Raw genomic sequence first — 20,871 nt, 5'->3', positions numbered from 1 at the left:
TGATATTTTCACCTTCACTCTTGAAAAGTTTTTTCCACTGTCACCTAGTGACTTTTTACCAAAAAAGTAATTAGTCAGAAAGGTGATAACGGAAGAGAGGTATGTGTCACAGGAAAGATGGGATCCTCAAGGGACTTCAAGGAGGTAAGAGGTCTTCATATACCTTTAGAAAGCAAGACCAGAAAAGATAATAGACAAAACTGTTAAAAAAAATTATGGATAATTGGAAATGTGTGAAGGTAGAGAGACTGGTATAGTAGATCCTTATATCCATAAACCTACCTCAAAATTTTCAATTTTTTGTTAATCTTTTTTTTCCTTTTTTTTTTTTTTTTTTTTTTGTTTTTTTTTTTAATTTTTTTTCAACGTTTTTTATTTATTTTTGGGACAGAGAGAGACAGAGCATGAACGGGGGAGGGTCAGAGAGAGAGGGAGACACAGAATCGGAAACAGGCTCCAGGCTCCGAGCCATCAACTCAGAGCCTGACGCGGGGCTCGAACTCACGGACCGCGAGATCGTGACCTGGCTGAAGTCGGACGCTTAACCGACTGCGCCACCCAGGCGCCCCAATCTTTTTTCATCTTTTACCCCACATATCTTTTGCTAGATTATCTTAAAGCAAATCCCAGACATTTCGGAGAAAATATTTGAAATATATTATCATTGGAAATAATATTTAACATGTAAGATATGAAGATTTTTCTTAGCTATAAATTAGCCCTTGTGGGTAATATGCTTTTCATGTAGAATTTCTGAAGTTACTAGTCATGTGGCTAATTAAAATTTAACATCCAGTTCTTTAGTCATCCTAGCCACGTTGTAAGTGCTCAGTAACCTCAGGTGCTTAGTGGCTACTATGTTGAACAAGCAGACACCGAACATTCTTATCATTGCAGAAAGTTTTATTGAACTTAACTGGTCTAGAGTAGCTTAAAGCTCTGCAGTGCACAGAATTTTAAAGTTCAACACAGATCTGTGTGTCTTGGGAGGACTAATATTTCTGTTCTCTTTCCCACTAGCTGCACTGTTGTGGAATTCACAACTATTCAGACTGGGAAAATACAGACTGGTTCAAAGAAACCAAAAACCAGAGTGTCCCTCTTAGCTGCTGCAGAGAGACCGCCAGCAGCTGTAATGGCAGTCTGGCCCACCCCTCCGACCTCTATGCCGAGGTAAGTTTGGCTTCTTGGCCAAGACTTGAATCTAGCTTGGTAACCTGGTTGTCTCTGTGAACTATCTTTACCTAGAACTTCTTTTCTACACTCTTTTGTTTGTCTTTATGCTGTTTTATGTTACTGTAAATTATTTTTAAAAACATTGTCTTTCCTTCTTTGGGTTTCTGTTATTCCATTTCTGCCACTGAGTAGTGATATGTGACCTTATAGCTTTCACTTTAAAAAAAGACTTTTATTGAGGATGACTTTGTGTGTTTCAGGGATGTGAAGCTCTAGTTGTGAAGAAGCTACAAGAAATCATGATGCATGTTATCTGGGCAGCACTGGCATTTGCAGCTATTCAGGTAAGCACAGGGGTTGTTATCAGAATGTGCTCATTCTCTGATGTCAACCATGAATGGTTTTAATCATTAAGTGCATTTAATCCTTGTGTATATAGATAACTTGGAAGTCATTGAGGTACTGGCCGTCAGTTTCCAACGTCTTCCATTTCCTGTGTCTAGTCCTAGACCCATAATGGTTCCAAGAAACCAGAGATCTGGATGCAGGGACTAGGTTTGAGGAGACTTTGCTTTACTTTCTTGACTTGACTAGTGAGTGGCCTGTTCAAAAATACATACTGTCGCCCGGGGCACCTGGGTGGCTCAGTCGGTTAAGTGTCCGACTTCAGCTCAGGTCATGATCTCACGGTCCGTGGGTTCGAGCCCCGCGTCGGGCTCTGGGTTGATGGCTCAGAGCCTGGAGCCTGCTTCGGATTCTGTGTCTCCCTCTCCGTCTGCCCCTCCCCGTTCATGCTCTGTCTCTCTCTGTCTCAAAAATAAAAACGTTAAAAAAAAATTAAAAATACATACTGTTGCCCTAATGTATTCTTGGGAGGTATTTTAATAGAACTTCACAGAATTTTTAAAAATTGTACTGCTTTATTTCACTATGGAAATGGAAAGCTTCATTTCAATCTTTTTGTACTGTTTCTTCTTCTGGTTCTTATTTTTCTGTCCTCAGGGTTTTATATGTCCATATATGTACATCAGGAACTCCTACTACAACACTAGACTCTTATGCTGATAGGAGCAATTGAGTTGCTTTACAGAAAAGACGAAGTAAAAATGAGGTTCTAACCTCTTCTGTATTTCTGGGCTTAGTTTTATCAGACTAATAGCCATCAAGGAGTCTGTGACATCACTTGGCACATCCAAAAGTATACCATATCATTGTTGGTAGCTGAGAGAACTTGTCTTCCCAACTTCTACCAGTGAAAACAATCTTTTTCCCACCTAATAATGGCGTATGCATAGGAGCTGGTAATTGTTTAATTACCTCTCACTTTATCTACTCCTTCCTCCCTCCCTCACCAAAATATCCCTTCCACCCACATCCTTAGCCCTCACCTGAAAACAAATAAAGATAGCTATTTTTCTGCTCTGTACAACTACCTACGTTGCTAGTTTCATATACAATGTATCTTAGGGATTCTGTTAGAGGAACATCTTAGAGGAATCTTACAACTGAGAATAACCAACTGTTTAAAATGATTGAGAATCCGGGGCACCTGGGTGGCTGAGTCAGTCTGACTTTGTCTCAGAGCATGATCTCACAGTTCGTGGGTTCGAGCCCCACATGTGCTGACAGCTCAGAGCCTGGAGCCTGCTTCAGATTCTGTCTCCATCTCTCTCTGCCCCTCCCCTGCTCATGCACTGTTTCTCTCTCAAATATAAATAAATATTTTTTAAAAATTAAAATGATTGAGAATCCTTTGTGTCAGATCTAGTTCTCAGAGTGTTCTTTGGTTGTTTTTGAAATATGCTTCAGGCCTAGAATCTATTTTAAGAAAGTGTAGTTATCTTTTAATTGTTAGATAAAACCAACGTAATTGCTAGTTTAAAGGTAAGTTGCTTAGATTGCCTGCTGTCTGTGTATTTGAAGAAAAGCTAGTGTATTTAATGAGAAATGCGTTAAAGGTGATTGTTTACTTTGCTGGTACTCAAACAGCTTTGAAATGATTCATTTAAAAGCCTAGCTCTTTATTTGCTATGGTCTCTGCCCTTCTAAGCATTTACTTTGTGGCTCAGCATAGCAGTAATATGTTGATCAGCAGGGATGATATTTTGATTGTCCAAACATATTCATTTAGCTAAAAATAATGAAACATGAAGGAAGTCTCTTCCCAAGTGAAATCCTGGTCTGTGCATTCTTAATTATCTTATTTGTGTTAATAAATCAGCACATACTAGCATGCAGCAAAAAAAAGCTTTGAAACTGTAAGGTGCTTGTGGTCATGAAATATACAGCATGTATAAGGAAGACTGATGCACATCATTACTTTAGCTTCATCCCTCATTTTGTTAAGCTTATTAACCAGGCAGATATTTTTTCATTAAATATTTTTCATTGGGGGCTAATAAATATTTTAGCTAGTCTTTTAATTTTTAAGTATGCCTTCTTCTATTCATTTTATACTTAAATTACCCTTATTTAAGTAATGGCTGATAAAGATTTGATGTGTTCAGTTCAGCAAAACTAAGTCAAGGATTCAGAGCTTTCACAGATTCAAATGCTAATGGTTTAAAAATTTTTAAACTTTGGTTTTAAGGGAAAAAACATACATTAGAAATAACGAAAGAATTTTCCCTAATATGTTTTCTTTTTTTAAAGAGTACCTATAAACCTATAAAGAGTACCTAAACATTTGATACTCAAAATCTGATGTAGATTGGTGCCCTGGGTTTGGAAAACCAGAGCAAAGGTAAAAACAATCCAAAGTGTACTTTTATGCTCATCCTGATAGAGTTAGAGCTAAAAGCACACTTGGAGAGTCTCCAGTCCCTGTTTCCTTCGTAATTGCATTATGTTTTTAATTTCTTTTTTAACATTTATTTATTTTTGAGAGACAGAATATGAGCTGGTGGCAGGGGAGTGGGGGGGTGGCAGAGACAGAGGGAGACACAGAATCCGAAGCAGGCTCCAGGCCCGAGCTGTCAGCACAGAGCCTGATGTGGGTCTTGAACTCACAAGCTGCGAGATCATGACCTGAGCCGAAGTCAGACACTTAACCAACTGAGCCACCCAGGCACCTCTCCTTTGTTTTAAAGGCCATGAAAATGAGGGGGAGCAAGGATAGTATGACTAATGACCATCACTGAAGCTTGAACCCTGGCCCATTGTACTCTGCCTCGAATTAGAAAGTGAAGAATTAAGGTTTTCAAAAGATTAAATTCCTCAATTCTGTTATGCAACCTAACAGTTAATTGACACTTCAGCTTAATAAAATACACAATGTAATAACATTGAAATATCATTAGCACTTTCCTTCAGGTTCTAAAGTGAGAAAGCTAAGAGCTATCATAGGAAATATAGTTCTAAATAATGTTAGGAGTACCTGGCTGGCTCAGTCAGAAAGCATGCAATTCTTGATCTTGGGGTTGTGATTTCGAGCCCCATGTTGGGTGAGGGATTACTTTCTTTTTCTTATTTTTTTTGAGAGGAAGGGGCAGAGGGAGAGAAAGATTCTGAAGCAGGCTCCATGCCCACTGGGGTAAACCCCATGACTCTGAGATTACTTAAGTAAATAAAACTTTGAAAAATAATGTTAAAGATCGAAAGATGCTTTTTGGTAGTATTGTATCAAAACTGTTGGAAGCATTGTTTCCTTTGAATTTGAGAGTACTTTGTGGTACCGTTAAGTACCATGTTCTGTTGAATGAAGTACTGCATTCTGTTGAAGTTCTAAGGCGTAAAAGTGAATTTAAGAAGAAATGTTTTCATGAACCTGATTTACCAATAAAAGCCTGTAGTTCACGTGTTGGCCATCAGTAGGCCCCGTGGACCAGTCTAGCCCACTACCTCTTTTTGTGTTAGCCACACTCATTTATGCATTATCTGTGACTGCTTTTGTATTATAGTGGCAGGGTTGCATGGTTGTGACAGAGACCCAGTTTTGTCTCTTGGTTTACAAAGCCTAAAATATTCATTATATTGCCCTTTCAGAAAACATGTGCTAGGGGTGCCTGAGTGGTTCAGTCGGTTAAGCGTCTGACTTCGGCTCATGTCATGATCTCACAGTTCGTGAGTTGGAGTCCCGCATTGGGCTCTGGGCTGACAGCTCAGAGCCTGGAGCCCGCTTCAGGTTCTGTGTCTCCTGTCTGCCCCTCCGCTGCTTGCACTCTGTCTCTCGCATTGTCTCAAAAGTAAATAAACATTAAAAAAATTTTTTTTTAATAAAAAAAAAAAACAAAACAGAAAACATGTGCTAACTCTTGCTCTAGTCTAGTTAAATGATCTAGGTTTGAATAGGACCAAAATGATAAAAACAAAAAAACAAAAAACAGGGGCACCGGGGTGGCTCAGTCAGTTAAACGTCTGACTTTGGCTCAGGTCATGATCTCATGCTTTGTGGGTTTGACCCCTGCATTGGGCTCTGTACTGACAGCTCAGAGCCTGGAGTCTGCTTCAGATTCTGTCTGTCTCTCTCTCTCTCTCTCTCTGCCCCTCCCCTGCTCATACTCTGTCTCTCTCTCAATAAATAAACATTAAAAAAATAATTAAAAAAAAAAAAAACCCTGAAAAATACTAGTTAGTTGTTAAACAGGATTTTTTAATGTCGGAGAAAGATTTTTAGGATTTTGCTGCACTTCTTATTTTGTTAGCCTTTTTTTTTTTTTTTTTTAAGTTTTTATTTTTAAGTAATCTCCCCTGGACCCAATGTGGGGTGCCAACCCACAATCCTGAGATCAAGAGTCACACACTCAACCAATGAGCCAGTCAGGTGTCCCTTTATTTTGTTGTCTTTTTAATCAGCAAGCTATTTCACTTCGTTGAGTGTCACCAGCCTCTTAAATTAACAATTAATCAATTAGGAATTTTATATTTAAAAGATCTGGTCATAATAATAGACAAAAATCTATGTTTTGATTTGACGATATCAAGTATTTGCTAGGGTAAGGCTTTCTGCAAAGTAAATATGGGAAAAATGGGAATTGTCTGTCTTTGGAGTCTTACAAAGTTGGCATGTCCTCAAGATGGATCACCAAGAGCAAACTTTCACAGAGAACTGTTTCCCAAAGCCATGTTGGTTTTTTCTGGTCTATATTGCCAAGTGTGAAGGAGGTTGAGACTGCTATTTCCTCCTGCTGCTTCTTGACTGTCAGTTACTCATTAATGTGAGTTAAAAACATAAGTGAATAACACTTCACATTGGGCCCCCACATAGGTAAAATCTAGTGGGCTGATTCTGATACACTCTTAAATATTTCAAGTAACTCTTCTTTAAGGCTTGGGAAGCTAATTCTTGAGTGGCTAGGTTTTGTTTTGGTTTAGAGGAAATGAAATCTTGTTAACTTTCTGAAAGTTTTGAAAGTTTTACCCATTTGATAGAATTTTTTTCAGATTATTTAAATTTAGTAAAATGTAGGTCTCCCTCTCAGTTTTACCTTAGTTCTTGAGACCCATTCTCCCCATCCCTCATCAAGTGTTAACCACTGATACCAGTTTTCTGTATATCTTCCCAGAAGTAGTTGTGGTTAGACAGCACATAAATATTTTTTATGCAAATAGAAGCTTATGGTATACAGTTTTCTACCTTGCTGTTTTATAAAATTGTTATAATTGTATGTTCACATGTATTTTTTTTAAGGAAACTAGCCCCATTGTGGGGCTCAAACTCATGACCCCGAGATCAGGAGTCGCATGCTCCACCAACTGAGCCAACCAGGCACCCCTATACATGCGCATTTTTAAGAAGTAATACAGACAAATCTTTGTATGCCTTGCCCAGTCCCCCCCGCCCCTGGGGTAATATTTTGCAAAACTGTAGTATATCACAACGAAGGTATGGGCACTGATACAATTCACCAATTTTATTCAGATTTTTCATTTCTACCTGTGTATGTTCAGTTCTGTACAGTTTTATGACCTGGTGGGTTTACTGAACAGTTCTAACACCATAGGGATTCTTCCTGGTACCTGTTTATAACTAACTGCACCCACCTCCATCCTGTGCCTCCTCCCCCCATACCTTGGGCAACCATTAATCTGTTCTCCATTTCTAAAATTTTGTCTTTTCAAAATATATGAATGGAACCATATGGTATGTAACCTTTGGTTCCTTTTTTTTTTTTTTTTTTAAGTTTATTTATTTTAGAGGGGGGTGGGAGAAACACAAGTGGGAGAGAGAGGGAGACATAGAATATAAAGCAGGCTCCAGACTCTGAGCTGTCAGTACAGAGCCCAATGCAGGGCTTGAACCCATGGAACCAGGAGATCATGACCAGAGCTGAAGTCAGATGCTTAACCTACTGAGCCACTCAGGCACCCCTATAAGTGACTTTTTGATACAGAGTTCCACATTTTTCTCAGAAAAGGGTGTTTCCAGTGTGCAGTTCCAAAACCTTATATAACAAACAATACCTATTTTCCCATAATGTCCCCTACATAGTATATTCTAGAACATTTTAATCCTTGGCAGTTTTTTTAATTACCACTTGCCTCTGTATTTAGCAGTTATTTTTTGCAGTTGCTTGGTATTATATTTAGACTAAGTGCAGATTAGTTCTCATGGCTTGAATGTTGCAGGGCAAATTTTTATTGCAAGAAATAACTCTAAAGCTAAAATATTTCCAAGTCTATTGTTGGAAAATTTTAATCAGTGAAATTTCAGTATAGCAGAGCTTTGGAAGTGGGCCTGTAGCACTTAGTGATGAGGTTTGGAATATAAGAAGTTAATGTGTAGAGTTTAATGTTCATAAACAGACTCATTCCCAAGCATGAGTAGGGTTTTATCAAGTTTATTTAATTGTTTTAAAATCAGGTCAAGTTGACTTAATTGAAATAAAACTCAGGAACAGAAATGATACTTATTTCAGATCCCATTTGAGAGTGCTGACTCCTTCACTAGAAGTTAACCAACTGAAAGGAATGTGAGGGAAGTGGGTTGGGAAGAGAGATTTTTTTCCAGAAAATCAGTAATTTCTGAGCTTAGCGTTTTTATTGCTTAATTTAACATTGCCTGGGAACATAATTCTGTTTGATTTTATAACTATTTTGAGGATGTACAGTAAGTAGAAATGTATTTCTTTAGGAATTAGATACTAAACATGTCTAGACTGGCTATAGATATTTACTCAATTTTCAACAATATCCACTTTTAAAATGTCTTCAAGGTGTTTTGTGCTATTACTGCACTCAGCAAATATTGATGTAATGAAACTGATGGATTTAAGCAGCAAATATATATCTTGAATGGGTAGAATGTGAGCTAATTGAGGCTGGAAATTGGAATGTGTGACTTTATACCATGGGGATTCAGATTGAGGACATCGTTATTCTCTGTATATGTATCTCATTAGCAATCTTCCACTTCAAACATTCAGAGCCTGTTTATAGATCTGGTACATTTTGTTGAAATTGATTGACCCCATATGTACAGAAAGCCCTGCCTTTTAAAATCAAATAACTGAAACCATTATGAAAAGTTAGAACAGCAAATTAAGTTACTCTCATTTAGCTCTTTGGTTACTATTTATATTTTGTAAGAAGCCAGGTCAAAAATTCTAGAATCATTTTCTCTTTAATCCAGTTTAATCCTCTTGCTTATTCAAAATAACATGGCATGACTTTATTACAATTCCAGCTTGCTGCCACAGAGGGATTAGGGCTTATTAAAATAAAATCATGAAGGAAGAGTGACCTTTAAAAAGTAATATGTATGTAATACCACAGAGCCAAATCTGGATTTCAAAAATAGTAAATAATTATGAAAGAAACAAAAACCTTCAGACCAATTGATTGGTTTCCACCATAAGGCTTTTGGGCTGTTCATGCGTGTAGTGAATTTTGTGGTTGTTAATAAAACTTATGTCCCCAAATCCAGATGTCTGAAAAGACCACCAGTAAATTTCCTAAATTCACAAAGTCTTGGTCATTCTACTCCCTAGACCTTTGCTATCAGATACAGAATGTTTCCATCATTGCAGAAAGTTATTTTTTTTTAGAGCACTGCTATTGATCAAGAGTGGGAATGGCAGGAGAGCCTTCCATTTCTCCTCTTCGTGTATTGTTCTTAGGTGTTCTTAGGCAGGGAAACTAAAAGTTGGTATTTAAACAGCTCCTAAAAAGATAATATAGTCATTAGAAATTGCCTCTATTACTGTTGTTATTGCTTTTTTGATGATTTGAGATCACTGAACTTTGAAACAGCTCCATTGCCAACAAAGAAATTACACACTTGCTATGAGAGGGTCTTCAGCCTTCTTTTTTCTCTGTTGTTTTCTTCCCACAGCTGCTGGGCATGCTGTGTGCATGCATCGTATTGTGCAGAAGGAGTAGAGATCCTGCTTATGAGCTCCTCATCACCGGTGGAACCTATGCATAGTAGAAAAATGCAAGCCTGAGCTTTTTAGTCTTGTTGTTCTGATTTGGAAGGTGAATTGAGCCAGGTCTACTGCGTTGGCCTCTGAGTTCATTTAGTTAAAGCACACAGGTGTTGGACAAAGCAGCTTGGCTCTTCATGTACCCACCTACTTCCCTACCCACCTATGACTTTCTTTTCCCTTATTCTGACTCTCCATGTCCCTAAGTTTTTAAGTATGGCAGTATATGTTCTAATTCAGAACCATTTGCAGGTTGCATAGTGTGGGAGAATTAAAGGAGGGCTTGGACCTACTTCTGTTACCTCCATGCAGTAATGGGGCTGCTACCGGAGTGTCCCGGGGCCCTTTCAGTCTTCACAATGGAGAACTCTTGGCCAAAGGTTTTTGGGGGGAGGGGGAGGAAACCAGCTGTGGTTAAAGTTAACACCAGATGGTGCCCCTCATCAGTGTCCTTTTAAAAAACATATACTGTAGTCCAATAAGATAGCAACTGTATAAAATTGCTAAAATAGATTTTAGAATCATACAGTGTGTCTCTTGGTTCATCTTCAAAATCAGACTGATCTTTGAAACTAGCAGTTTTTAATCAAAGCTGGCTTTATAGGAGGAGTATAATATATGCACTACTGTTTTAAAGCAATTAGTGTGAGTGTGTGTGCGTTTTTGTATGACTGAGCCCATTCATCATAAGTCTAAACTCATTAGGATTAATGTACCCATGTAGACTAGCAAAATAGTATGTAGATGTGATCTCAGTTGTAAATAGAAGGATCTAATTCAATAAACTCTGTATCACCCCTCAACATGTACTTTTTAATTATTTGGGGATACTTCAGTTCCCAAGCAGCAGTGTAACGTTTTAAATGTTGGTGCATGTCTACATGATTTGCGTGTGTTTTAATTAGATCAGTTGCCAAATTCTAAAGGCCTTGGGATCCAAAAAGCCAGAGATGCTTTTCACTCTAGTATATCCTACAAATACGAACACCTAACCGTGTGCATGACACTGGGCATACGGTGATGATGCTCTCCTTGTCTTGGAGGAATGTGGAGTCCTATTATAGGACTATATACAGAAGCAGTTAATTTCCATACAATGCAATGATTATAGTAACAAAAAAATGGGAGCCCAAAGGAGGTACCCAGAGAGGTCAGAGGCAACTTCCTGGAGGAGAGGCCTGAGCCCAGAGTTTGGATAGGCTTTGTGAGAGAAAGTACACAGGAATGCAAGATGGGTTGGAGTGTGCAGGGAGCTTCAAGTAGCTTGTTGTACCTGGAGCTTAAAATAACAGGGCTGGGAAAAGTTGAAGTGGCAAAGCCCAAGTCCTCTAGGGTCTCCCACGACATCCTGTAGAGGTTCAATGTTACTTGAAAATGAGGCAGCTGTGTGTGTGCCTGTTGTGGATGTCCGTGACTGCAGTAGGGAGGATGATTGAAGGGGCGTGAGGTAGGTGTAATGGCTCAGGACAGAGCAAGAGCGTGGGGTAGGTTATCGTTGGTGGAGGTGGGGAGAGGGATGGTGGAATTCCATCACTGATTGCATATGGGATAGAGAAAAGGGAGAGGAAGGAAGGAGTCTAGGTTGAGGCCCATGTTTCTGGCTCAGTCAACTGAGGAAACAGAATTAGTAACAGAGCTAGGAAGCAAGTAAGGACCGTATCTATGGGCATGAGTTCACATTCGGTTTTGGATCTATCAATTTGGGGAAAATCATGCAGGTCTGTCCTGCCTGAAAATGGAGGCGTTGAGAAGAGTAAAAACAAACTCCTGTTCACAGAGTGGAAGTTAACTAAAACATTCATGGTTTTTGAGAACTACAGGAGGTTTGCTGTGTTCCTCTGACTCATCCCATCTCTTGTCCCTACAGGTTGCACAGTAGGCAGGAATGTTTTGCTTGTCCTCATGACCTTTCACTACTGCCTTCTCCCCCTAGCCGTCTCTTTTCTTCTCCCTTCCGGTTTTCGATATGTACCATTCTTTGGCTGTCCCGTCACAGGTTGGAGCTGGGGTGAGCAATATCTGGACCAACGTTGGCTGTCCTCAGCAATTTCTGCACAGCAGAACTGAACCTCTAGAGTAGGCAGTTGCTTTGGGGAAAATGTACCAATTGTTAGCCTGTTCCTTTAACTTGCCCAGGAGGCTAATTCCACACAGTCTCCTTTACTCGTTCCTCTCTGCTTGCCTGGTGAAAGCGCAGCTTCTTCCCTTTAATGGTGGACTGGGAGTTTGTAGTACCTGAGACTCTGTTCCCCAATGCTTATTCTTCAGAGGGCAAAAGAGCCATTTTTTATGTCTGGATTTAATGGATGAGCTCTCAGGCTGTGTCGCTGTCCCACCGTTGTCTGCACATTGGAATCACCTAAAAGAACTTTGGGAATTACAGACCCCTGGATCCCAGAACCTGGGTAGCGTCCAGAGCATGAAGGCTTAGGGCCACTGCTGTATCCTATTGCCTTTTTTAAAGTTACTTTTATTTGGAAATAATTTCAAACTTAGAGAAAAATTACAAGAATAGAAGACCCAAATATCCTTCATGTAGATTCATCTATTAATATTTTGCCCTGTTTGATCTGTCATTTGTGTTTTTGCATGTGCTGTCTCTGTAAGTACCTCATGGCCCTTAGCTCTAATACTTTGGTGGGTATTTCCTAAGAATAAGGATATTCTAATTCAGCACATTAAACACTGATACAGTACTTTAACCTACCATTCGTGTTTCATTTGACCTCATAATGTCCTTTACACCATATCTCCTCCAGTTCTGGATCCAGTCAAGGACCAGGTATCATTTGTCCTGTCTCTTTGATCTCCTTTAATCTGGAGCATTGCCATAACTTTGTCACTTATGACACTGACATTTTGGAAGAATACAGTCCCTTCCTTTAAGTGCTGCTGCTCGTTTGGGGTTTGTCAGATGTTTCTTCTTGATTAGACTAGGTTTTGCATTCCAGGTGGCTGGAGCACCACCCATGTCATGTGTCCTCTCAGGGTGTAACAATCAGGAGCACACAATGCCATCTGCCCCACAGTGGTGATGTGGTGATGTTAATTTTGATCACCTGGCACCTGGTGTATCCTTCAGGGTGCAGTGAGGGGAATATGAAAACAGGAAACAATATAAACAGTTGCTAACAGTGGTAAAGATTGGTTAGCTACTAAAAGCGGTTTTTAAAAAAAGCTCTAAAGCAGCTTAGTAGGAAACCGCTCCCACACCCAGGGTCAAGGGAAGAGAGGACAAGGAAGGAACTGAGAAAGTCAGAGGAGGGCCCTGCAGGTCTGAGGGTTGGACCTGACAGGAGTGCAGTGCCTGCCCTGTGCTGCAGGATAAACTCCCTAGTGGTGCCCACCACTGAGCCAGGAGAGCCAAGAGCCACCATGGAGAATGCCGCTGAGATCCAGGCCAGACTGAAACACAAAGTCTCCTCCAGCTGGCAAAAGAGAAATGTCCTCACTTCTATATGGCGAGGAAGGGCGAGTTTGGCACACATTAGTTAAGGTGGTTTTTGTTCTCTCAATGGTATAGTTACTGTTTTCTCCCAACTCAGGCCATCTCTGGAGACCATACAGTAAGACTGTTTAAAAATCCTGCTTCTCACCAAACTTCCCCTAGGTTTAGCAAATATTGCTGATTCTGGCCTGATTTGATCTTCTCTATGATGATTGTTGTTTTAGATTTCATCTTTACTATGATGGTTGTGAAACACTTTTTCCATTCTGGCACTCCTTCCATGTTTACCAGTCTGTCCTCCCTGCCTTCTCCCCCAGTTTGTTTATGTATGTATGTATGTATGTATGTATGTATGTATGTCCCACACACACACACACACACACACACACACACACACACACACATTTAAATTCATTATGGACTGATCAAGTCCCATTTTTTTCCCCAGTGATCTATAATTCATTATTGTCCTTTTTTGCTTTTGGTTTTCAAATAGTTTCAGATTTGGCCAGTGGGAGCCCCTTCAAGTTGCTTTTTGTGTCCTGACATTTTTTGTTGAACGTTTTTGTAATTTCTGACTTAACAAGATGTCCCAGGCTTATCTTGTACCCCTGGTGCCCTGAAATCAGTTTCTCTGAGGATCCCTGGTCCCTGACACTAGCTGTGTGCATTACTACAGGGGTGTCTTTGCCGCTCATCCTATCAGAGCTTGTCTTAATCCCTTTTAAAAATTGTTCATAATTCTTTTTTAACAAAAGTAATAGTGCTTTAAAAAATGTAAACCATACAACTATTTTAAAAAAGTACCCACAGGCAAAGTTTAGGGATGGTGTGTATCCTTCCAGACTATTTACATTTACAAAAAACTAGATTTGGTGATGGGGTTTAGTTTTGCTTTCTGCTAATATACGAATTCTGTTCTACAAGGTCTTTTTTTCTTCTTCACAGCATAGTGTGTACTCTGTACCAGAATGTAGAATTCTGTCATTTTTGTTTGTCAGCTGCATGGGTATATTAATATCATGCTTAACCAGTGTGCAGTAGATGGACATTCGGATTGACTCCAGCCTTGCTGCAGTGCAGACTTCTGTACACATGCTATTAAGCATTTAACTTTTTTTTAATTTTTAAAAAATTTTTATTGAGTTAAATGCACATAGCATAAAATTAACAATTTTAAAGTGCATGGTTCAGCATTTAGTGCATTCAGCGTTGCACAACCACCTCTCTAGTTCCAGCGCGTTTTCACCACCCCATGTTGTGCATTTTTACGTGGATGCAAGAATGGAGTAATGGATTTACTCTGGACAAAAAGGCACATTAAAAGCTTTTCATGGTTATGTCCAGCTGCCCTCCAGAAAAGCTATTCTAATTTATATTCCCACTAGAGTATGAAAGTGTGCATTTTCCTATACCCTTATTGACATTTTGTGTATTAGCATTTATTTTTCTTCCACTCCAATAAATAAGAATATGTATTCTTTTACTATTAAGATGTTTTAGCCATTTGTATCTGTTGGATTTCCAGTTTCTGTCATCTGCCTAATTTGATAGGGTTTTGGTAGTGGATTTTTTCCCCTTACATATCTTAACAGGGTTAAGTTTACTTAGGAAACTTTTCTATGAAATTCAGTGTCTACTGCTGTGAGTGGGATAATCTTCCTGATACATTTTCTAACTGGTTATTGTTGGTGTGAGGGAGCACCTCCACCTTAGATACATTGATCTTGTATCCAACACAGGTTGGGGGGCAGTTCTTGAAAATAATTTGCACATTCTGGGTGGCTCTTTGTTACAGTGTGTCTGAGGTCTCCTGAGGGTGTTAGTGACCTTGCAAAAATAAGCTAAGTGTTCCTACTAAATACCTTTTTGGACAGTGCTGTGTACATTCCTATTCCTGGGGAAATGGACTTACACACAAGTCCTTCTGAGTGTATTCACTGAAAGAAAAATAGACATGGAAATAATAGGATAGAAAAGAAATGTGTTTATCTTTGCATCCCCAGCACCTGGCACTTAGTGGGCACTGAATGTCTAAAATAAGTTACTATGGTGCCATAAGAATAGGATTTCCATTTTATTTTATTTTTTTAAAGCTGAAAAACCCATTAGCCAGAAGGGTCCTCATCGCTGGCTGCATATTAGAATCACCAGGAGAATGTTTAAAATACTTATGCTCAAATTCGGCTGACTGAGAATTGGTTTCAGTCTATCTAAGGTGGGACCAAAGCATCAGCATTTTTGAAAGTCTTATTAGGTAAACTCCACTGAGAAGCCAGGGTTGAGAACCACTGCTAGTCCAGCATATAAACTCTACAAGTGGAGTTCAAGATGAAATAGGCACTCCCTTCCTCCTCCTTTTGGCCCCTAAGTGGGGCTTTGCTGGACACAGTTGGAAAGCCACATCCCTGGGGTCCTGAGAATCCTGTGAGGATGTTAAGGGTGGTGTGCCCACTTGCTGGTGGCAGCTTTGTTCTGGGCCTGTGCTACTGCCTCACACGCCAGGATGGGAAATAGGCAGACATCTTGGTTCACCAGACTGAGGCAGATGTGGCTGGGCCTGGGAATAGCTATGGGAAGGTGTTTGGCATTAGGTGTTGGAGTTCAGTGATGGCATGCATCTAGTTTGGCCAAAAAGCAGACCGCTTCTTCTTTACTCCTTGTCTCCTTTGGGAAGGACTTACTGACATAACCACAGCCCTCCAAAGGGCATGCTGAGTGAGGATGATTATGCCAAGATTCAGAGGACTTTTTGTTCAAAATGGTCATCTCTTGCTTTTAATTAGTACTTATATCTAATTTGAACTTATATGAGGATAGCCGGTACACAAGAGGCTGATTATACCCATCTTACTGATGATGAAGATGAGGTCCAGAGAAATTGTGACTTGCCTAAAACCACACAAGGAAGCACGAGCCTGGCTTTGGACCCTGATGTTCTGACTTCAGAGGCTGTCATCCATCAGGAAGCAGGCTGCCAGCTCCCTCTTTATGTGGTGCCATCTCTTCTGCTGGGAAGGCTGTCCGTCCACACAGTTGTTTCATGGCAGCTGAGGTTCTGACCTGCCTGGTGCATGGAGAATGGAGAAAGCTGCAGAGGCCATGACTCTGACTTAGATTCATTTGTGGGTTTTTTCCCTGGTATAAATTGTGACCTATGAGTTGCTTTCAGCTCCATTCTCTGGCTGCCTGAACAACTAGAGCACAGGCTCTGTTATCTAACACTCATTACCCATCGCCCTCTGGGGCCATAGACACTGCAGCACCTGTCAGAAATGATGATAAATATCTAGGCCAAAGGTTTTTTTAAAAATCTCTGTAGTCGAATGGAATGCTCAGTCAAGATGACAAGGTATTTTCAAGGAACAAATAAAGCACGGATACCTAACTTTCTCTTTTTCTTCCCTCTTGGCTGCCCATACATGACTGACGCCGGTGGTCAGTCTCCTTGGCTGTCCTGCCTCTTCCGGGCCCTTGCTCAGGCTTTGTCCCTGCCGCTGACCCCCCATCCATGTCCTTCTCAGCCTCGGGAGGACCCGTCTGCCCTCAAGGCCTGGCTCAGTTCAGAAGTCGCTCCTTTCCTCCTTCCTTTCCAGTCCTCCCACTTCTGTCTCTTAGCCTGTAAGTTACCAAGTCCTGTTGATCTGCTTTCCCTGGCCTTCCTGAATTGCTCTTCAGCCCCTTTGCCACTTCCCAGACGAGCCACCATCACTTCCATGTTGGACAGTCTGCACCTAGCATCTGGGGCCTACTCTCACTTGCTTGCTTTCTACCTTATATCAGAGGAGTTACAGCATCTGTGCACCCCTTCTGGAGTGAGTGAGCAATTTGCACCCCTGAACACCCCTCCACTCCCAATTATTAAATACAGGGCCAGTCACAGAAGTCATCAGGAGGCCTTGATCAAATTCCTTCCGAGGCGCCTGGCAGGTCCCACACCTGGCAGTCGCAGGCAGGCATTTCCATAGGGCTTTATTCACTGACCTCTCTCCTTCAGGGGAGTAGAAGACCAAGATTACACACAAGATTATGTTTTCCTTTCCAAACATCCCTATTTATGAACGTCAGATGTGTCAGGGTGTTTGGTCAGTTCCCTTGTAGAATGTGCTTTATAAGGGACAGTGACATTTCCAGGAAGATTTAAGCCTTAGTCTGATTTTTTTCAAAAGCCCAAAGCCTTTCTCTCATCCCATCTGCCACATTGAAGCAGAGATGGGTGGTATCCAGCAGAGGGCTAGCTGGAGCCCTGCTTCCGGGAGGCCTGCCCTGCACGGGGGCTGCCTCATGCCTTTCCACCTTGCCTGGCCCCAGCATGAGTAACGGGTAGAAAACAACCGTTTCATTGCTTGATGGACTTTTGTGGTGCCCACACCCAAGACAGGTGAGAGGCTGCACCCCAGAGGTACTACCCCTCCCAAGAGAACAGAGCCCATCCCCTCCACTACCAGGTGCCAAGTGTACTTAGTCACCCCTACTTTCTTGCTCACGTGATAAAGATGAGGCACAGAGCTGGAAATCTGCGTAGCCATGGAGGGCAGCCCCCTTTTCTCAGTGCCCTCCTTACCCTCTGCCTAGGGCAGAGCTTGGTCAGATGCCTCATTTTTGCCACCGTAGCACCTGACATTTGCCCGGGCATATGGGCCTTCATAGATGCTGCCTGTCACCAGGGATGTTGATGCCGACTGGGGTACCCAGTGGTGGCAGGCAGGGCATGGTGCAGGAGGTCAGATTAGATTCTCCCAGAGTATCTTCTAGTTCTAAATCCTGGGGGATTCCAGTGCTGACCCTCACTCCCTTCTCCATCACACACATGAGCCCTCTCCGGCCCATTGTGGGCTACCAGAGGCAGGCAGAAGCAGAAAGGAGCCCTCTTTTTTCTCTGGGAACAGCCTTTCTGTTTCCTTGGCTTCTCTTGGGTCACCTATTCCCAGAAGTCTCATGACTGCTCTGAACCTCAGGACATTTCCTGTACTGTCATTAACTTTCTGGGCTGTTTGGTCCCCTTGACTGGGTCGTGAGCTCCTTGAGTAAAGCAAGACTGAGGTTTACTCCTCTTGCTCGTATGGGGCGGGCCATACAAGTTTATGAATAAGTGAAGTAACGGTCCTAGAGAAAGCTGCCTTCAGGGGATAGTGACCCTCCTCGGCAGTATCTCTCAAGGTGTGCCCAGTGCAGAAGAACGCTGTGTCCCCTGCCACCCCCTTTGGTCGCGCCTGTTGTGCTGGCAGTGTTGGGGTCCCCACAGTTGAGTGGGGGAGTGCCAGGAATGAGGAGCCACTGGTTCCCACGGGCTCTCTCCCCAGCACCCACTCCCAACATCTTTGGCAATGATGGCACCTACTGTGGCCAGAGCAGGGCTTTGGCAGGCCTTGGCCAGCAGTGGAAGTTGTGTTTCTGGGGGCCTGAGAGCCCGGCAACCTCAGGGCCCAGGGCCAGCCTGCGTGGGCTCTGGAGCCCCTACCTGGGTGGGACATGCCATGTTTGATGGAGCGGCACAGGCAGTCGTGCCTTCCCTGAGCCTCAGCTGGGTCTGGAAGATAGGGTCGCTTGCACCCACAAGGCTCCAAGCCTGTTGACTCTGCACTCTGGTCCCTTTACCTCCAGTGGACCCATCACCTATTTCCTCCCCAGACTGAGCTTGGCTCATCCCCAGAATGTTCCAGGCATTCCCACCTCCATCCTGTGCTCACACGTTTACCCCACCCTGATGCTCTTTTCTCTGTGCCCTGTCTGCTACTGCCCTTCTGAGACTCCTTTCCAGTCCCTCTGCCCCCAGAAAGTATGGTCCCCCATCCCAGGTCTCTTGAGCTCATGCTCATCGCCATCCCCCATCCCGACCCCTACAGCCTTCTCCCATTGGCCTGTGTGTGAATGTGTCTCCCTGGCAGCGTGGGAGTTCCCAGACTGGGGCCAGGGCTCTTCTCCCTCCCCAGCAGACTTTGCGACAGGACTGGCCCGGGCCTTAGTGATAACACTGGAAGTAAGTGAGCTCTGCTCCCCTGGACTTCTCCATTCACTCCTTTCCCTCATCTTGGACGATGTACTTGGACACAGGGGCAGGAGAAAGAGTGAAAGGGACCCCCACAGACTGAGAAAAAATGCACTCCTTTATTCCCTGTGGGAGAGACTGCTCAGGGAGCCTCCAGCATCCGTCCTGGGGTGTAGGCTTGGTCTTAGGGCCCCAGCAAGGCTGGGGCAGCAGTGAGGACTCTGCTGGCCCCAGGGCAGGGCAGGTCCAGGTGGGGGCTGCTGCCCCTTCCTCAGAGCTTCTCCAGGTAGGAACCAGGGACGAAGCCACGCTGCCCATTCCGTTCCACTGTCCACCAACCGTCCTCCCCTTCCAGGATGACTTCCAGGATGTCTCCCGCAGAGATATTCAACTCGTCGGAATTCTGGGCAAGAGAATGAAAGTGCATTGGGCTGGAGCGGCCCTTTCAGGGGGGCTCTGGTGGGCACCCCCACCCCAGGCAGTAAATGGGAACTTGTCTCCCCGGTGGGCCAGGTCTTCAGAGCCGTACCTGGCCTCCTGGAGCCACAAGACGAGGCTGCTCTGGCTGGGGCAGCCTCCAGAGACATGTAGCGTGTGGAGTGTCTTGTGGGACTCGGCCTCCTGCCCTCCTTGGTTTGTTATTTTTAGGCCTTCCTCACCCTGGGGCTTCTTCCCCCACTTTCCCCCCTGCTGCCCACTTTCCCAGCTCTGCTTACACAGTCAGGTGTGTTCGTCACGCTCCGAGCCTTCTCAGGCGCACCGCACACAGCCTCCCCACTGCTGCTGAGCCAGCCCCTGTCATGCAAGCACACTCCCATTCTCCTGGCCTGTCCCCCCTCTGACCGAAAACCAGGCTTTGGGAGTCTGCACAACCCAGGGCACAGCCTGCCTGCCCCGAGGGGATTCTTGGCTTCCCTCTGTGTGGACTGAGGGGGGCTCTACAACACCCACCAAAGCAGGGAGCAGATTGGACTCTCAAGGATCTCAGAGCACCCGTCCTATGGCCTCTCGACCCATCCTTTCCCCATGGACCTCAGAAGACCAACCCGAGGTCTCGTTCTTGGCACCTGTGGCCCCAGTCTGAGGGCACAGAGTCTGACCCTTGGTCCATCTCCTGCAGGTTGCCCCAGGTGCTGTCAGCGTGCCTGCACATGCACACCCAGGCACACAGTGTCCGTGAATGCCTGGACACCGCGTGTGTGTGAGAACAGTTTCGGGCACAGGCCCTCGTACCCGTTCCACATTTGCTAGGCAGATACACAGCCACTGCCAAGTGCTGGGTGCTATTCTAGGGGCACATGCCCCAGCTCACTCCACACTCTGGCCTGCCTGTGCCTGCCTGAGGAGAGGGGGTGAGGGCCTCACCTGGGCCGTGTAGTCGTAGAGCACCCTGTAGCCCTGTGCTGGCACGCTTGGGGGGCCCGGCGCCTCCTGCACCGTGATGGCAGAGTAGACAACCTCACTCCGTTCAGGGGTTGGGGTCAGGGTCTCTGTGGAGGCGGAGAGCAAGGTGAGGCTTGGAGCCTACCCCTTTCAAAGGCAGTGATCCCGGAGGCCCCCCTGGCACGGAGCTTCTCCTGACTTGGCTCAGCCTCCCCCCAAAAGCAGAGAACCCGTCTGTGCCACAAAGGAGTCCTCTCCTTTCCCCTGGGCTCAGTTGCTTGGGGGCCCCCACATCACTCCCAGTAACCTGCAGAGGCTGCCAATGATGTGGTCTTGGGACTTCCGTGTAGCAGCCCGGAGAACCTGGGGGCAAGAAGCAAAGCAGGTAGGGAGGGAGAGGGATTCAGCAAAGCCCCAGGGCTGGGGCCATCTGGCCTCTAGGCACAGAGTGACATGAGAGCCCATCAGGCCTGAGGGTGGTCCTTCCCCTGCCTCACCCTTCTAAGCCTCCT

General features: G+C 43.7%; 2 protein-coding genes across 3 annotated transcripts in view; one reads left to right on the top strand and one right to left on the bottom strand.

The window, feature by feature from the left end:
* Nucleotides 1-10,342, top strand: part of TSPAN3 (tetraspanin 3) — a 29,618-nt gene extending 19,276 nt beyond the window's left edge. The window contains exons 5-7 of the mRNA XM_060617961.2: nt 1,021-1,173; nt 1,437-1,520; nt 9,449-10,342. Coding sequence (XP_060473944.1) covers nt 1,021-1,173; nt 1,437-1,520; nt 9,449-9,541 — 330 coding nt within the window. The 3' untranslated portion in view covers nt 9,542-10,342. The remainder of the gene's footprint in view (nt 1-1,020; nt 1,174-1,436; nt 1,521-9,448) is intronic.
* Nucleotides 10,343-19,076: 8,734 nt separating this feature from the next.
* The window catches only part of PSTPIP1 (proline-serine-threonine phosphatase interacting protein 1), a 46,744-nt gene continuing 44,949 nt past the window's right edge, over nt 19,077-20,871 (bottom strand). For both annotated transcript variants that reach the window (XM_078448914.2, XM_078448915.2), the window contains 3 exons: nt 20,667-20,722; nt 20,342-20,466; nt 19,077-19,379 (listed from right to left, as the gene is read on the bottom strand). In XM_078448914.2, coding sequence (XP_078305040.1) covers nt 19,248-19,379; nt 20,342-20,466; nt 20,667-20,722 — 313 coding nt within the window. In that variant the 3' untranslated portion in view covers nt 19,077-19,247. The remainder of the gene's footprint in view (nt 19,380-20,341; nt 20,467-20,666; nt 20,723-20,871) is intronic.

The sequence above is a fragment of the Panthera onca genome, chromosome B3, assembly GCF_046562875.1.
Source record: "Panthera onca isolate mPanOnc1 chromosome B3, mPanOnc1 haplotype 2, whole genome shotgun sequence".
NCBI classification, from domain to species: Eukaryota; Metazoa; Chordata; class Mammalia; order Carnivora; family Felidae; genus Panthera; species Panthera onca.
The sequence above is the reverse complement of the archived record's forward strand: the minus strand, read 5'-3'. Positions and strand labels throughout refer to the sequence as shown.